General features: G+C 38.5%; 2 protein-coding genes across 2 annotated transcripts in view; both read left to right on the top strand.

The window, feature by feature from the left end:
• The first annotated feature begins 46 nt into the window (after positions 1-46).
• LOC131884487 (vascular endothelial growth factor receptor 1-like) lies at positions 47-9,025 on the top strand. The gene is made up of 2 exons (XM_059232292.1): positions 47-4,454; positions 8,832-9,025. Exon 1 carries the CDS (start codon positions 137-139, stop codon positions 3,680-3,682), a length of 3,546 nt encoding a protein of 1,181 aa, XP_059088275.1. The 5' UTR covers positions 47-136; the 3' UTR covers positions 3,683-4,454; positions 8,832-9,025.
• Positions 9,026-17,319: 8,294 nt separating this feature from the next.
• The window catches only part of LOC131884545 (cyclin-dependent kinase 2-like), a 17,080-nt gene continuing 14,837 nt past the window's right edge, over positions 17,320-19,562 (top strand). Inside the window, exon 1 of the mRNA XM_059232370.1 lies at positions 17,320-17,539. Within this exon, the coding sequence (XP_059088353.1) occupies positions 17,424-17,539 (116 nt within the window). The 5' untranslated portion in view covers positions 17,320-17,423. The remainder of the gene's footprint in view (positions 17,540-19,562) is intronic.

Genomic DNA, 19,562 nt, shown 5'->3' with positions numbered 1-19,562 from the left:
CAACGCGTAGAAGCAAAGATTAGGAATATTTGTTTTCAAAGATTACGATTGGCAAAATCAAATCCAAGTCTTCAGGTTTATCGTGAAGGACAGCTTCATTAGTGTCACGTTCAAACGGCAGCAATTCGAATATGACATGAAAATGAGAGTGACGCTATTTGTTGCGGCCTGCTTGTGCTCTGAGCTTCCATCCAAGTATCTCGCCAGTGGTTTTGTTGTCAGTGAAGGTGAACCTTGGACCTTGAAATGCAGTAAGACAGTTGTCACTCCACTAGTCACTTCACTAGTCAATCCACTCGTATGGTTCAAGGACAATGATCGAATCGACCACAACCAAAGGATTTTCCAGACTAACTACCCACTCGCAGGTGACAAGACAAAAGTCGATCTTGTCAATTCAATAACAATCCCATCGGTCAACTATACTGACGTCGGACTTTATAAATGTCGCGATGAATCCATGGATGTTTTCGTACGCGAAGAGTACCTCTTTGTCAATTCATCAAGTAAATTGATATGTCCCCTTCGGCCATGGGAGAATGTCTTCGTGAGGGTCTCTACGAAGCAGACCATAATTCCTTGCAGACCAACCCACCCGGATATCAAGATGAGTTTAATCCACACTGATATAAACCAAACGATTGACGATCTCGACAAGTATAACATAGAATTTGATCCTAAAGAAGGATTCGTCATAACCCAAGGCATAATGATGCGGCATAATGGATACTTCCAGTGCTTGGCCCAATGGGGAAACAAGAGTGAGTCGCTTAATTTTCAATTGCTATTCAGTGCCCAAATCGAAAAACCAGTCGTACCCCTAATCACAACTCAAACTAAGTATTGGGCCGAGAATGACAACCAAAGCCTCGAGTGCAAAACTGTTTTGCATGGGTTGCTTCCAACCAATCTTGACCTTACTTGGGATGGCCCACAGGGTTTCCGCGATGCTCAACGAACGGGTCAAGTTGCTATTACTAACACTCGGTTGAAGAGTGAGGTCATTTCATTGTTGCAAGTATTCGATGTCTCTGAAAATTTTTCTGGTAGATACGCTTGCCAAGTCCAGGGCAATTACGATGCAACGTCAGAATCTATTGACATAACAGTGATTCCGAGTCAGTCTTTCAAATGGGAACTATCTGCTTTTAATCCAACCGTGTCGGTGGATTTGTTCGAACAAGTACGTTGGGTTGTCCATGCCATTGCTCCATTCCCCGTCAAAGCAACTTGGCAAACCCCAGATGCAAAAATCATCAGTTCAGATGCAAAGAGTCATCCCAAGTACTCTCTTTCTGTGCGAAAGGTCGAAACCGTAGGCAATTTCGAGATTGTCTGCCAAGTGCAAAACGTTACCGTGACAGACATGGGAAGTTACACGCTTCACATTAGCGATGGATCAAACCAGACGTCGTTGCAATCCCAAATCAATATGACGCTTTACGTGCGAAGCCCTCCTCAAGCAAAGGCATCTATTACAGGAGTTTATCCTTTTCATACGGACGCTGTAAAAGAAATATCCATAGATATCATTGGATTTCCATTGAACAATATGATTGCCACAGCTTCAGTCAAGACCTGCAACCTCCAAGGATGTCAACTAGATGATTCACGTTTGGAGACCATATTCCACAAGGTGAGCTCCTTTGAAGGAACACTGAGATTTCCTGGCCTCGTGCCAACACAAAATCAAGTGATCACGATCGAAGCGTGTGATAATCATGGATGTTTGAATGGCTCTTTTGGCTTATTCTACGCCAAAAACGGAAAGCTCTTGTCAGTAGAGCGTGCAATCCATGACCAACAGGTAATCCTTACCTGCCATGCGTCACTTTTGGCCTACAGCTCGATAACTTGGTTCCTTAAGAAACCCAACTCAACGAATGAGATCGCACTTCCAAGGACAAATAGATCCCTACGAAGAAATCAGACCATTCTGGACATGTCCTATTCTCTAAAGATAGATCAGCAGGGCAACTACATTTGTCGGGGAAATTCATTGACACAGACGGTGTTCAATAATTTCAACATTCCTCTTCCATCAATGGCAGACTACAACACTTTAGAAGATGCTCAATTGAAGGAACCAAAGGTTTTGCTGACAATCGAATATCCGCGTCCACGGTTCGAAATCGGCAAAACGATCACTTTGAATTGTGACATTATTTCAGGATCGCCCGTTCCAACTTTGTCATGGTGGAAAGATGGCCAAGAATTGAAAAATTCTACGAATTGCACATTGTCTGAAAATCAAAACCAATTGCGACTTCTTAATACTGAAGCTGATTTCCACTTAGGATACTACACATGTCAAGCCAAAAACCTCGCCGGGGAGGTAAAACAAAGTTTGCCCATTGAGATGGACGAAGCGCCGAGGAAAAGGGGTTGGATAAAGGCCATCTCAATATCAATGCCTTTAACCTTGCTTCTGTTTCTGGCCATAGTTGGATTCTTTTTGAGATCGAAATGGAATTTGCGAAATAAAAAGATCAAAGATCAATCGAATTCCATTGGCAATGATCATCTAGAGGTTCCTTACCAGAACATCACATTTGGCTGTGATTTAGGGTCAGGCAATTTTGGCCTTGTCAAAAAGTGCATTGTATCCGGATTGAACGAAAAGAAACCCAAAGAGACGATGGCAGTGGCAATCAAGATGATGAAACCGAATCCCAAAGAAGAGGATCTGAACGAGCTTCATTCGGAACTGCGGATCCTAACAGGGATTGGCCAACACGAGCACATTGTCACTCTTTTGGGAGCCCACACGGGCGCACTTACGCAACAGAAACAACTGTACCTTATCCTTGAATACTGCCCTTTTGGAAACCTTTTGAACATACTACAGAAGAACCGTTGGACGTTCCAACAACACAACATGCATCGAAGTAAAAGTAAACCTTTTTATGAGGAAGTCGCAATGGAAGAGGGAGGGCCTAAATCAGCAAAATCGGTCCACTCCGAATCCATGATACCCCTATTGCACACGAAATGTTCGCCTGGCTTTGAAACAAAATTGACCGAGGGTTTCCAATACGATAATGAAAACAGCCAACAACCTTTGACCGCCGGTGACCTTTACGAATGGGCAAAACAAGTTGCCATGGGAATGGATTACATTTCCCGACGAGGAATTTTACATGGCGATTTAGCTTGTCGTAATATTCTTATCAGCAAGTACGGAAAAGCCAAAATTTCGGACTTTGGAATGGCAAGAAACATTCAAAATACCAACTCGTATTTGAAACTGCGATCCATGCCATTGCCAGTGAGGTGGATGTCACCCGAATCAATTGTACATTCCATCTTTACAACCGCGACTGATGTGTGGTCATTTGGGATTCTCCTGTGGGAGTTGTTCTCTTTGGGAGAAACGCCCTATCCAGATTTAAAGGACAATAGAATAATTCATAAAATCATTCCTAGCTCAAGGCCATCCTGTCCTCAATTTGCATCAAAGCCCATATTCGCTCTAATGACGTCGTGTTGGAATACCAATGCCAGAGAGAGGCCCAAATTTGAGCGAGTGGTTATTGAGCTCAACGACATCATTGACTCTCATGAACTTGATACATCTCCGAGGTGTGAAGATTCGTGTCATTTTCAATTAACCTCTTCTTCAGCACAAGTTTTTTTGTCACCCTCGCTCAAACATGTGGAGAATACGCCATATTTACAATGATTACACACACAGCAGAGGACGAAAATTTGAGTCCACCGGCAAGCATTAAATAACTGTCAATCGTAACAACCACCATTTTCCCTCTTGAACTTCGTTTGAGTTGAATGGTCTTCGTTGGCTTCAGCGATTACTCAGACCTCGAAGCCAGAGCATTGCCCCCTTTGGCCCAGGACTCCATCAAATGAGTGGTGGTGTAAGGGCCAACTGTGAGTAGAAGTGTGCGTACGGACACATGTGTATGTGTGTGCGTGTGTCCATTTTGCCATTAAGCACATCTCAAGCGGTTCATTTTGATTTCAAGCTCAACACGAGTGGTGGCAGTGGTGGCAGTGGTGGTGGTAGTGATGATGATGATCATGATGATACGTGGTTAGAAATGTCCTTGCAGTTTTGTGAATTCGGTCAAGGGTTTTAGTTTCGATTCAGAGTGCGCCGTGATAACATCAAAGTGACTGACATCAATTGTAAATATTTCCAACCATGTCACTTGGCAGTGCCTGCTTTCTTCATGAAATCGTGTGGTGTACTTTCATCTTGTTAACAATGATTCCTTACCACGAGATAACTTGCTTTGACACTAGATATTCCAATCTCGTGGTGTCTCTACTGAAACCGGGCTATGTTCAACCTCAAGGATCCGAAACTCATTCAATTCGGCCTGTTTCACCTTCGTTACGCAGTAACTTTTCCGTTGAAGCCCTTCAAAGGCAACTTGAAGAGACAACTGCAGGAATACTTTCTCCTGAGGGCCCTGATCAAACAACATTACCAGGTACTTACTCAAAACATTCCATATTGCTTTGTTTTGGGCACAAGTATCAACAATTTTCAATATCTCAAAAGTTTGTTCATAAGTCAAATACATTCTGCATGAATACAGCTACAAATCAAGGATTGTACAGATGAATGGTTATGAAAATAACTGGAAGAATATAGTTAGTTACCTTGTGTTGCCATTTGGATATTTTTAGTACCGCGCCGAGGGGAAAGGTCAAAAGGCATAAAAATGAGAAGCCTTAACAAAAAGATGGCAGTGCAGAGAAAGAGAAAATCGTTTTCACTTGTGAATCTGAAAATCAAACTAAACCTCCTTTTGCTTCAATTATCGCTAGGTCTACCTATTTGAAATTGAAAATTATTTCAAGCAATTCTGATTCAATAAACATGGCAAGACATAATTTTAGGCATTCAACCTTGTTCCAAACAAACTTCAAATTCTGTTTTCAAGGAACTACGCTCAAAGGTTAATTTACCACCAAAGGCTTTCATACATTTGGAAATAAAGCAAAACAAATATTGAAATATCTAATCGCTTCATTATGTAGAGTAGCGCTGAAAACACGCAACTCATGCATGATATTTGAAGTTTCCTGACAATGATCTGAGGAGAAAATGGTGCAGACGGACGGTTATGATAGGAGTTATGGACATGCATAAAATATTTCCCCCATGTCGGTGGGTGTTATGGATTTGGCTTTAGCAAGGCGGATCCTCTTCCAGTTCATTATTTCAATCGTGTGTCTCAACTGACCGATATTACATCAATTGTAAGGGATAATTGAAGAATCACGACCTTCTTCCCTTTCAAGATGAGGACTTGTCGAGTTAGGCAATCGTCGAGACTTTGACAGAGGAGAAGCCTAGACATCGAAATTGATTCATTTTGGATCTAAAACTCATTCAGCATAGCCCTGAATTGAATTTGATTTAACCCAAACACTATTGACTCCTTTAAGTTGAAGCTGAATGATGATATCAGTACAAATTTTGGGAGGTCACTGGGGTATTTTTTAATACAGTAGAGGTACAAAAACCCAAGATACAAAGCACAATAGAAGACAAATAACGTTCCTAAGATTTCAAAAAGTCTTTTGCAAAATAAGAACGTTCTAAAAGAGGAAAAATGAGTGGAAAATGGCTTTTTACAGCTAAAAAGTTATTTTTAAAGATGTTAATGAGTAATAATGTGACAGTTTACAAAGGTGCAATGCTAAATGAACCATTCCTTTTTTGAATAGATGAACTGAAGCTCTAATTTAATCCCTTAACAGAGAACTAAGAAGCCTCAAAAGAGCAAGCAACTTCCCAAAAATTGACGGTGACGTCATCTTCCTTTCCTGCTTCAATGTCCTAATACGAATTAAGCAAATAAAAGATGTCTTCACTTAAGTAACTCCTCTTCCTCAATACCCATTACAAGAAAAACCAAGGAGCTGAAATATCAGCCATTTTTGTTAGTTAAGAAACTAATTTTGGGCTTAGATAAAACAATGTAATAACGAACAAAACTAACACGCCCGAAATGACGATGCTTGTAATCTAAGCAATAGGCTGTCATAATTTGGGGCTTTCATATTCTTTAGACAACGTTTCAATAAGATTGCTTTGGAAAATACCAAAATTCCTTGAGTGTATATTTGAAAGTGTTTAACATCATCGTATTTTTTTCTCGTAATTTGCCTCAGATCCAAACACTTGGAACAAAATTGAAACAAGTAAAGAATGAAATTGAAACCAAAATTTTGTCAGAGTTCTGCCAATTCTATTGATTTTTTGAAACTGAGGAGGAGAATTGGTGTAGTGGTCACAGCCACCCGGTTCGATTCTCGCAAACTCTCTTAAGGAAAATTTTAGACGCTAACCACGCCTTCAGACGGAGAAGCAATCAAATAAGGACTATGACACTGCCAATCAGAACTGTATAAGGTGGATGTGATGGTTAGTTTTGTTGGCTTAGCGAGGTTCACCACTCCGACCTTAACACACAAACAATTATAAAGAAGGTTTATGGTGAGAATTGGCAATTACCGGTTTTCTATTGCTCGCTTGCGTTCAGATTTTCAACACATCCGTAAAATCAATTACCGCTGGTCCAAATTCTTTTATATCTGCTAAACGTGACAATCAAATAGAAACCGGGGCCAAGCCATAGATGAAAAAAGCACAAAATGATAACGCCTCCCTAACAATGCTTTTACAATGAGAATTTCAGACTTGTGAATAGTTCAGCAAATATCAAAAGCCCATAAATTAGGTGACAAAGTGCAATATCCAGAGTGGTCATTGGTACAAGGCAAAATGAACAAGAAATAGTATTTTGAATTTTAACGTAGAAGATAATTAAACTGAGAATTAAAAATCAAACATATTGCGGTGTGTTGAATGATATTACAATGATTCTAACTTAATGCAAAATATGCCATAGCTTAAAATTAACTGGAATGCTAAAGCCAGTGAGGTTCGTACTCGCACCGCAAGAAACAAAGCCCAGAAATTAATATTTCGATAAGCAGTGACTTGTTCTTATACAAGTCACCTTTATTGAACTCACTGAAAAAAGAGTGATGGCAGGCCACACAACTATTTTAAGTCATTCTGTTTTATCTACTTCGAAGCCATGCGCCCAAAACATTCAACACATCGTCAAGTTTGGCAACTTCTTCACTTTTTTAATTGAATTGATCACACAAAAATGACATCTTATGGTTCAAAATCTCATTTTCAAATCTGCGCTCGAATTATGACTTATTTAATCTTACACAAGGTCATAACACAACTTAATAACTGCCAAGTCGCTTGCCTGAGAAGTCCTCCCAAGTACCCAAAACTCGACAAAGAAAGAAGCCTGCAGCAAACTCCGCCATGCTCAATATCAATAAAAGATCCGCAATGTACTATGTTTATTAATTGATTGCAATCAAAATCAAGCTTTTCTTCCCAAGTTTAAAAACTGAGGGTAAATGACCATTGCTTTTCCAAGAAGATGTCTGAATTCGGCTCCGACGCAGCGACTGTTCTAACCTGTAATCAACTGGCTATTCAGGTAATTGTCATCTTTGAATTAGAGCCCGAGGTTTATTTGTCAGTGAAAGTTTTGTAACTCAAAACTGTGCCAAATGTGTCAGGGATTGATCTGAGGAGACATGTTGTTACAAATGTCGAGATCCATCATTTTTTATTCGGTCGCTAGGATTGACTGAATAAAAAATCTCTACATTTTCTTTATTTTGAAAATTTTTTCATCCATTGTTCAATATTTTTTCAGTAATACCATTTGGGGGTGGGACTATTATTTCAATCTTCACTCGAAAAATTGTGGTTTTGCCTTCCCATTCTTCCAAGGATTCAAAATTAGTTCCAAAATCCAGCAATAAATTGTTCTTTCAAGACTCTGTAGAGGAAATATCAAGGAGATTGTGACTTCGCAAAAGACTGGTTGAGACAACGTTCATGAAATCATAGCTACTTGAGGCTTTGTTTAGAGCCCCAACAGAAAGGGACAGTGAAGCAGACATGCAAACGCAGAAGCATCTCTTATAATTATAAGGGTGCCTCAAAATCTGTATCATTCTGATACACTAATTAAAAGTAACAAATATAAGAAGAAAAGGAGGTAAACTACACTCGTTCGATTTCAGATTTTGACCATAACGGAAAAATCGAGTAAAATGAATAGTCATTAAGACGACGTTCCAAAACACTGGAAACAAAGAGAAAAGGTAGCAGAATTTCAATAGCCTGGTTCAAGTAGGTAAACTCAATCTGGCGAGTTTAAATAAAACGGGTCATGAACCACTTGAATACGGACGTGGATGCCAGAGGTACGAACTAAAAAGTTGGAATCTTGCGAACGCAAAGCGTTCTTGTTCACATAAGACTAAACCCAGGTCGCTTCAACTATGAATTTTAAAATCCAACCGGATCGCACGACTGGATCAAAGTTTATACTCCCTCAAAGGGCACATAATGAAAGGTTTTCTGTCTTTTAGGATAATCAATTACCACAAGAGGGCCAGCTCATTCATTCCATGTCATGTGAGATTTGAGAGAGGACATGGAATAACTTTTGATCCAGTAGTTTGATGGAACTGAAAATCGAAATATTTGTTTTAGCGACGTGGGTTCAGTCTCGTTTGAAGAAGAACGCATTGTGATTGCTCTATTCCAACTTGTTAGTTCTCAGCTTTAGCATCCACGTCCATTATTACAATGGTTCATTATCGGATAAAATGTGCCCGTGTATCATACCTATTTAACATTCGAAATTCGCCATAACATTCCCTCTTTACCACAAATTCTTCAGGCCCATTCTTTGAAATTGGACGATAACGCTCCAAAGCTAATATGAATCCTCCTCCAAACATTTCAGGGTGCTGTTGGAGGGTCAAAGTGGCTTTCACTAAGGATCACATTAACGGGGTATATCGGCTTCATCCGTACATTTTTGGCTATTACACAATGGAGCCCGGTCTCGTCAATGGTCGAAATCATTACGCTTCTGAACCAGATGGAAGGTTTGTGATATCGTATTGCGGGGATTCGTGGTGGATCCAATCTAACGACGCCAGAGGACAATGCAGAGGATGGGCACACTCTGGTTGGAAAATTGACCAATGTGTATACGATATTGAATATTCCTGGCGTTATTACATCCCCTCTGTTGAATCCTTTATCGATGCAGATAAAGGGCTTAGTGTTTGGTGCAAATCTTGACGATAAAAGAAGAGAATATGGAGTACAAAATACATACGCGATATGTCAGAATTGATCATGTCATTTATTCAAGCTTAAGCCACGGGAACAAGGACGGGGATGACGAGGTTGAAAATAAGCAACGCCGATTCGAGTCCAAGAATTGCACTCTTCGTGGCTCCAAGTCATTCCATTTCCTTTTTTCAAATTTCAGCTCAATCAAACGGCTGGGTCAAACGTTATGCCATCTCAAAGCTCAAAACATAACAGGGCACACAATGATTGAGGCAACCTTCCTCTGGTAATTGAATACTAGAAACAGAAAAGGACTAGCTCATTTTATCTGTGCTGAGTTATGTAGTGAGCTTGTAAGCATAACTTCTTGATCCACATGTTCGAATGGGACTTGATAGTATTTTTTTTTGTTCATTTGAAGGAGAGCGCATTGCTTTTACTCAATTCAAAAATGTTAATTCTCGACCCTAGCTTCCTCGTACATATTGCAGTGGGTCATAATTCAGGTTAGTTAGTTTTATGCAATTGCATTCAGTGCAATCCATATTCGCACGAAAAAATTGCTGCTTAGAAATTATATGAGCAACTTCCATTTAGGGTAAAATCTTTTTTTTAACCATCCAATTGGGAGCATGGTCAGGCAAGTTGTAATATTATGGATTGCAGTCTAATTTTTCATTTTATTGCATTTGTTTTATGATATGCATTGTTTTCGGTTTGTCACATTGTTTAGAATTTTGATTTTTCTTGAGACTTATTTTCTATTTCTTACTTTGATATTACTAACCGCCCTGCACCTATGTGTGAGAAAGTAGGTCAGACAATACCATGATAATTTTGAAACACGGCATTTAATGCCAAGTGACAAGAAACACGTCACAACAAAATGTAATCGATTTTACGCCTTTTTTTGCCTTCACGGAGAGCGTTTATTTCCATAACGGTGGATCCAAAATTATGTATGTCTTAAGTTGTTTTTACTAATTACATGCATATTCATGCCACTTCAAATTTGTCAGCTTTCATTTTAGTTAACTATGATTTCTTCTGGAACAACTCCACACACATCCACGCCATTTGTGAAAGTATTATGTTGTTTAAATAAATCCAACCAGAAACTTACTAAGGATTTGTTTATGGCTCCAAGAACGTCCAAGGCCTCTTGCCTCTGGTTCTTTCATGTCGAATGCCAAGATGAAAGTTCGTCTCGTTTATTTCACCGCCATTGAGAGTTTTCCGCTTTTGAAATGTGACCGGGCCACAATCTCCATCCCGTACTACTCCCTAAAGTAGATGCAATATTACGCTCTTTTATGGGACGCAGCTCTGCGACGGGACGATCCTTCAAGGTCCTTGGACTATTCTATGAACTTTTGGTCGTTCTGCTCAAAGTCAGTCTCATATGAAGATAGGGTGGGAAACGGAACGGATCCAAGAGCTTCGCAGAGAAAAGGCTTAGAATGGAGAAACGAATCGCAGTTAGAGCTTTCCTCGCTTTCAAACTGGTCAGAAAGAGCTCAAGAGCCTTCAATTCAGAGGAAAGAAGACGTCCATCCTTGAATAGTGATAAATGAATAGGTTCAAAGAGGACACCGGCAGTCAGTGATATGAAACCGCGAAATAGCCGATAGACGCTAGCCATTTTGAATGTTCGTCGAGTGCACGAAAAAAAAACAGCTTTCAAACAGTTTCATCTTCAAGAATGACAAACAAAATCGGCCTTCAAGATGATCATTAGTGACGAATGTGATTCAGATCAAGACAACCATCAACCATCAGGATATGTTTCGCAACTTCACGTGGGCCCTCTCCCACCATTTGTAAGGGAACAAACCAAATCGTCCAAGAAGAAAAGCCCAAACTCAAAGCTAATCCGTCCTTTGTTTGTCCTTGTGGTAACTTTAAGTCTGGTTCTTCTTCTGACATTTTTCGTCCTCTTTTGGAATTACACAGAGACTTCGCATCGACGCCAAACCAGAAAAGGGAGTGTCATATTGGATCATTGGGGCAAAGGGCCGCCTTCGCTAACAGAGACCAATCTTTTGTCACAAGACTGGATGAAAGACTTCGAAAACCTCGAGAATGAAGGCTCACAAAGTCTTCATCAGCCTTCTTCAGCCAATGGCGATATGTTATCTCGTCACGAGTCACCAACGGACTTGAAAGATTACTATTACGAGGATCAAAATTTAATATATGATGGTGCCGAAACCGATCGCTCCATCCTTAATCGAGGTTTTTTCAATGAAAAGCAATGAAAAGTTTCGATGCCCATTGTGTTTCATGGTAACATACCAATCCATTTCAGACTGTAAGACCAGAACAAGTCAGCACTTGACAAAAATAAAGTTTTTATCGGTCTAAGTAGAGTAGTATCTACATATTGTAAGCATTTGCATGCCAATCAAATTCTTAGATAAACGTGGGTTAATAGATTAATAAAAAATGAGCCAACGATCCTTGAATGATTCTACAAACAAAGTCTCTTTCATTTCTGACGTTTCGAATGACGAATCTGATATGGTGGAATAATGAATAACAATTTCGGCGTAACATGTTATTCTACCTTAAAATGATTTGATGCCAAAAGAAGCGTTTCAAATTCAGATATATCGAAAATAACAACTAACCAGTGGGGGATCCCTTTCGTCAACAATTACATTACCGGTACAGGCCAAAGTCGAATGGGAAAGGACTCAAACAACAAAATCACAAAGTTGAATTCAGTTTATGGTAGTCCAAGCGATTTATGCTCAAAACTCAATGCCAAAGAGAACATCTAACCAAGACTTAAGTGAAATTGGTGCAAATCTTAATAAAAACATTAAAAAAAACAGTATTTGTTTTCATCATTAGGGGTGTTCAAAATATATGAACGCATTTTTTCTACCCGTTGGGCAACTGCAGCCTGGTCAATTTTAAGTTGGAAATCAGCTCTCCAATAGTAAAACATTAGAAGAGACCATTTTATGGAAATGTGTGTACCAAGGCATAAAATAATGAATTAGTCAGTGAACAGAGCCCATTTTTTAAAGCCAAGGAGTAACTCTTCGATCGAGAAAAGGTCGTACTATTTAGACTACATAAGTTGGGTCTTTTCTCGATCGAAAATTCCCTCCTTGGCTTCAAAAAACTGGGCTCAGGTCTTTCACTTTAGTTATTTTTGAACAAGTATTTAACCATAATAACTGTCTGAAAATAACAATTGGTTCCTGCCCTTTTCGAAATAACGAGGAAAACGTCGCAAAAATTGCGATTTTCTATTTTTTCTCGACACTCAAACATTGATTTAGGAGACTTCGGCCATATCTTTGGCCATATAACTTGTTTGATATAACTGCTTCGCTCTTCATAAGGACCCCTATTTGCAACGTCGGACAGCCCAAACAAAACAGGAAGAAGCAAGGTATTGCTAAATAAACTACTCGTAACATTCCATGCAAGCGATTTCTTTTCCACACATTATGTGACCCAGGTCAGTAATTAAACATAAGATTTTGATAGAATTAACCAAAAACAACACCAATGCATTATAATTCAATATAGAGGAATCGGCTCAATCGGCCCTTTATTTGGTAGAAGCTGACACACAAAGCGCCCTCTGAAGTAGGGATGAGAAATCATTAAAAGATATTTTTGACCACCTGGCAGAAAGTTGTGGCAGAAAGTGGCAGAAATTCCTTCAAAGTGGATTTTTTGCCAACGAGGATATAACTTGGATGGGAAATTATTAAAAGCCATTTTTGGCCACGTAGCAGAAAATGGTGGCAGAAAGCGGCAGAAATTCTTTCAAAGTCGAATTTTGCCATCCCTGCTAAGAGGAGATATGACACTTTGGTGGTAGATTTAGAATCAATCACAATTAGAATCCTATCTTCATCACATTCTGGGCAAGAGGAAGAAATCGTTAGACCAGTACACAAATTTTAAACCAAATGTGTTTTTGTGTTTATGTTTTGCAAACTTAATGACAGCCAGAATATTAAAAAATCCAAATTGTCCCTACGATGGATTTCACAAGAGATCGTCGCTTCTTTAAGCTATTGTTCATGCATCAAACGAATATGAGTTAAAAAACCAAAGATTTCAACGTACATAACTCCGTTAAAGCTTTGGGCAAAAGCAAATTTAGACTCCCTTGGAAATTGATAAATTTTCGAGGCTGCTGAGGCCAGCGATGGCAAAATTCAACGTTCAAGGAATTTCTGCCACTTTCTGCCACCATTTTCTGCCAGGTGGTTAAAAATGGCTTTTAATAATTTCCCGTCCAAGTTATCTCCTCGTTGGCAAAAATCCACTTTGAATGAATTTCTGCCACTTTCTGCCTCCATTCTCTCCCACCTGGTCAAAAATAGCTTTTAATGATTTCTCATCCCTGGCCAAGGCCCCATAATGCAATCACGATTCGAAAAAGTAGATATTTATCTTTATTACTTTCTGTTACTTGATGACAAAAGAGCAATAACTGACCAAAATATCAAGAACATTGAAAAAGGTGTCGCATTCGGGAATGTTGTAAAACTAAATAATTCAAAAACGTCTTCTAATGACTAATCTTGACATATCAACAGATAATTAATCAAACCATTAACTGATTCTTCGGTATTTTGATGCAAAAAGAAAATGTCACAAAAATGACTCGGCATCTTTAAAAAAGGAATACAACGTTTATTTTGTTTAGTTTCAGTTGCCTCGAATTATGGAGAAAATGTCACAAGTCATGTTATTCTCTACAAAATAATCAAAGAAAACTAAAATCAGTGAACTGGTTAAGATGATGAAATAAAAGCAAGTTTAGTAACTGAAATAAAATTGTGCAAAATTATCAAAATCTACAAGAAATAAAAATTTATTTCAGTTAACTCACGGGCTTCTAGAAATGAAGACTGCGAATGGAAGTAACGATTTATTATCTCCCAAACCATTCTTTTTCTCCAAATAAGCACTTCATACAACCCCAAGATCGTGTTGAATCTATGAACTTGGCCAAATTTGAGCCCAAAACTATGCTTAGGGAACTGAGGAGATATGTCCAAAGTAATGTAGCAAACGCCACATAAAATTCGATTGTTTTTGCCTGCTCTTGGTCAGCTGTATAAGCTTTTGGCAACATGTCTTTGAAGCAAACCACTTTACCACTTTTAACAAACCAGTTTGCTCATCATATAGAGTTCATCAAAGATCCCTTGGCTTTTTTAAAATTGATACATGTATAATTTCAATAGCAATATCATTTTCAGCCTGATGCAGTTGAATGCGCATTGATTTTCGTACAAACATGGACAATATTTCCAAAGTTATTCACAGTGCCCCTTTTTCTGTTTTCAACCTTCCATGGACTTTAACAAACCATGTGAAATTATAACAAAAAGTGTCAAAAGACGTACATGAATCTTTGTGCTTACACCCAATGCCTTCCACAAGGTTGTTTGAATACAAAAAGTGAGTAAAAATTTGTGCTTAATTTGTTCTTCTGACTCCCTGTGGCAACAACCTACTTTCATCACATAACGACATTTGACGTTTTCAAGGCTCCCTGACTCTCTGGCAACCCTATCGACCAAGGAGAAATCATTTACTCTCGACAATTAGAATGACTTATTGTTATGCTGTTATTTGATGTACAAATTGATTTTGACCTTCGCCATGATCAACTGACTGAAGAACCTACTTTGGTAGAGCATAAGGTTTGTTGGTTACATGACCCTTTATTACTTCCCTACGATTTTCTATAAGATAAACTGGCAAGCCTGAAGCCTACTCATTGACTCCTCCTTCAAAAAAATTGCTCCTCCCTCTCTGGAAAAAGAGAACTGATATGTCTTTCGCCTGAGTTCCTTTTTTGGTATGGCATCCTGTCAGAGAGTGCAACAAATCAGGCGAAATCTCTTGGTATCCACGGCGTTACTTACTTGTACGTACGTACGTACACGACTAGTACCTACTACTACTACCTTACTACTTACTCTATGTACCTCTCTGTACGGCCTCAACTGGAAGAAAGTTAGTTAGTCAAGGGGCGCGCTGTTGATCAGGATGGGGTTTATAATGAATGATAAAGAGATATACAGCAAAAAGCACAAATTAACATGACAATCTGAGTGCTAAGATCACTTTTTAAAATTCTTCTAGTTCAAAATTTAAGGCTTGATTGTTGTTCATTTTCTTTCGATGACTTGCGTTAGTAAGTATTGGTACAAATCTGTTTGGGGGAAGTTCGTAACTTTATTGCGACCCTTGGTCATGTCAGATTGTAAAATGTATAAAACTCTATGTATAAATATCATATTCAAAAATCGATTAATGCGGTGCGTATGGTTACAATTCAAACTCACCCGATTTCTTTTCGATTCAATCCTTCAATATTTGTTGTTTGTCCTTGAAACATGACAAATGAACTCCAAAGCAAGGTCATCGGGCTCCCCACGAACTTCTTGAAATATGGACTGTGAACGGGCTTCCCGCCAAATCGGCCTGCTCTTTGTCATAGCAACTCTAAACCACTTTTCGAATTAAGTTAAAACAGAAGAAACGTGGATCACTTCAATTAAAGGCAGGTCATTTTTATATTCTTTACTTGTAAAGTGGTTTGTTTCAAAGTTATGTTGCCAAAAGCTTATGCAACAGATCAAGGGCAGGCCAAAAATTCGAACTTTATGTGGTGTTTACTACATAACTTTGGACACATCTCCTGAGTTCCCTTAGCATAGTTTTAGGTTGGGATATATTTTACTTTACACGTATTCTAGCAACTTTGGTTTTATCTATTTTTTTTACTTTATCGGAGATCAAAAACTTTCCACCAAGCACAGACTTAATGAACATGTATTTGATCCCATCACTAGTAATTGGTTTTCCCAAGTGTGGATGGTCTGAACTGTCGAACGAAGGAAACCGATTTTGAAAAATTCTCTCGAATTGCTGTGTAACCTGAAAATCAATTTCAAATCCGCCCTCTGCTATTCTAATAAGGAACTCACTCCTGTCTCGGTCGGTCTTTGCTTTTTTATTGAATCTAAGGTGAAAATAATGTCTTAAATCGAATGAAGTTGTTACCTCATAGTCCAGCCTTTGAACATCTAAATCTTTCCATCCTTTTGATTTTTTTTCAGTTTTAGGGCTCAAAAATTGAGGCGAGCCCTTTTGGATCAGCAATAACCAGCAAGAAGTTCGCCGAAGTGGATGATCAAATTGAATTGTATTATATGAAGTTCAAAAAGTGAAGCTCGGGCAATCTTTTATTGGGACCACCAGATTTTCGTATTTTCTCGTCACCGAACATCGCAATCAAAGAATCAAAGTATGCAAGTAAAATGTGAATTTAGTCAGCCACTCATCACCAGCCACCAGCATCGTTGTGAACTTGGACTTGAACTTCAGAGGGCAAGACTCAAAGCGTGTTAACAGAACTTCAGAACATGCATAGAAGCCTTTCATTGAGCCTTTGGCAGTAAAATGTTCGCAAGAGGGCAGCACTAGTAATAAGCCTAGTCCTAGTCCCGCTTGGTCACTTTCGGTTCGCTCCGAAGTATTTGTTGACTATGATGCCACCTTGTGACTGAAATTTCATTGGAAGGTTGGATAAATATTTTCATTGTGTTGTACATATCTACTTTGAAACACTTCATACAACATCTCCTGTCCCTTGATACACTACCTTTAATTCACTTGATCAGAATTCACTAATTCACTCTCCCTCCCATCTGGATTTAATGTCTGGCAAAAGTTTTTAGAAATGGGAACACTGATATTTATTGATGTAGTGGCGGTCGTCTCAGGGTGACATTTTGATCCGCGTGTTGTTAGGAAAGTTTTCGAATGAACCTGAATCTTACAACAATACAAACTATTTCAACCTGATGTTATGATCTAAAAACATATCATCATGATTATGCGCTATGTATTTTAAGATGGGTTGTTGAATATTTCAAAACAAACTTGAATTAGAAAAACTATGAGATGATCTAGCCTCAATCGCTGATGTATTAAAGCTAAGACATTCTCGGTTTATGGCGTTTGAGAACAAATACCTCACACGGCAATGGAAGATTCTATTTGTAAATACATTGCGACAGATGTGAGATTCTAATTCACAAAATTTGGCCCTCTCTCAGAGATAAATAGGGAAGTCATAACCATGGTCTGGTGCAATTGGTAGGAATTTCTAGCAGCCCTGCATTAAGTGCCTCGTATTTTCTGAAAAAGATCGCGAAGTGAGTCAAGACAAATTGACTTTTTTTTATTAAGTTTTAGCATGGATAACTTTCAAAAAATTGAAAAGATTGGTGAAGGAACTTATGGAGTGGTGTACAAGGCTCGAGACAAGATCACAAAGCAGTTCGTGGCGCTAAAAAAAATCCGCTTGGAAACGTAAGTTAGAGTATTATTTTTCAGAAATACCGCGACTCATTGTACCTTGAAGATGTTCCAAAAACACCTAAAGAACTAGGTATAAATAAAAAATAAAAAAGTACATTTGTATTAGACAATGGTAAGTTTGGAAAAAATGTTTTGATGCACTTCACCTAAATGGGATGCTTCGACATTATTTTAAGTGCTTACAACTTGTCCCAACCACCGATTTTAAAGGTATTGATTAGGCCCGTGATCCGTACCATGCCTTTCACAGGGATTGCTTTTTCTTCCTAAATGTTTTGTCGGGTGTCCCTTGGTTTTCACGTTCGAGAGCTTGTGGGGATCAGTATCAGATCCTTCATTGTTGTTCATGTCCTTACATAGCTTTTAATTTTTCATTGCGACATATGTTATTGTACTATTAGGTATAGGTCTACATGACGCCATTTTAATTGCTACTCTGCCTCAATTGAAGGTATTGGCAGGATCTTTTGAACAAATCACCATATGATTGTTGGGTTCAGAGGCTCCTTTTGTGCCATCTGTCTTTTTGACCTTGAGGGATTCCTCCTCAAATTCACCTATATTCTCTTCTTCACAGGTAGATTTTACAGTATTATCATTGCTTTTTTTCGATCCTGGAGATCTTGGCAGAAATTATGATGGTCCTAGTCCCAGTGGCTCTGCGTGTACGTAGGTAGTCGCTTTCAACGTTCGGGCATTCGGGTGTTGAATGGCTGTCTCTAAAGATCCCACATCTCTTGATCCAAGCTCATTTTAAAACTCAAGGATGTCGTAATTGAACTGGAAGTCCATTCAATTGTTGTCAAATATCCCTGTAGGCTTTGATTTAATGAAAAGACTTAACTAAAATGTTGATCTTGGCTTTATCTTAAAATCAACAGAATTCGAGAGGGACAAGACGATCTGAATATTTTCCAAACGAGTAAAAGAATTATTGTGAAAGACGTGGGTTATTTTTAGTATTTAACATTTTTTCAAGTGACGTTTTACTTGATGTCGGTATTCATGACATATTCTACTGTTTTAATTTCTGTACATATGGCTTGGTTTCTGGAATTGAGAAAAAATGTTAAACCTTAATTAAGAAAATAGATATTGAACATTTGGCTCTCAAAATAAAATTATATTCCACTCACTACTAATGACACAAATTTCCTCCTATAAATCATTCTCAAAATAAGGGTTTCAAGACACTTATAAATGAGACCTAATGACTTGTTTGGAATCGCTAATATACAAAATACTAAAAAGCAAGCGTACGGAATTTTTACACTCGACTAAAATGAGGGGGATACCTGATCCTTTACTTCTAACCAAGTGATATGAATCGTTTTTAAATCTACTAGTTGTTGTCTACAAACAAGTCAAGTATTGAAAGTTACATTATGAATCATAAACATCTCAATGGAAAATGAAATGGAAAAACAGGATTCACTAAAATATAGCAAGCTGGAATCAAAGCATCCCTACAAATTTCCCTTAACAAAATCATAATAAGACTTTTCTATCAGTTTCCATTTCGCTCGATATAACCTCGTTACCTCGTTTAAAAGTGCAAAAATTCGAAACGCGTACGGTAGTTAAGCATGATGTTAATGACGAAGATAAAGTTGCGTGTAAAACGCTATTTTTGTCATAGCTAGGGATTGAAAAAAAAAATTTTTTTAAAGAATGGCCAAGAGTCCAGTTGTCTTGCAAAGGACTTAATAGAATCTACTCATGGGTAACTGAGAGTAATATGGCCCTAAACGGAATGAAATTCCGCTCAATGACGTTTGGGTCAACTCCTTTGAAAACTCCACTCGTAGATAATAGAGGTAAAGATATTGAGCAGGTCTCATCTAAATGATTTAGGAGTAGTCCTCCAAAATAATGGAAAGTTCGATGAGCATATGAAGTTGAAGGTGGGTAAAGCTTTTCAAATGTGTGGTTGGATATATCGCACGTTTAAGTCCAGAGATAGCATCACGATGCTAACTCTGTACAAGTCGATTGTCCAGCCACATCTTGAATA

Source organism: Tigriopus californicus, chromosome 1, assembly GCF_007210705.1.
Source record: "Tigriopus californicus strain San Diego chromosome 1, Tcal_SD_v2.1, whole genome shotgun sequence".
Classification (NCBI taxonomy): domain Eukaryota; kingdom Metazoa; phylum Arthropoda; class Copepoda; order Harpacticoida; family Harpacticidae; genus Tigriopus; species Tigriopus californicus.
Note: the sequence above shows the minus strand (reverse complement) of the source record. Positions and strands in the feature narration are given on the sequence as shown.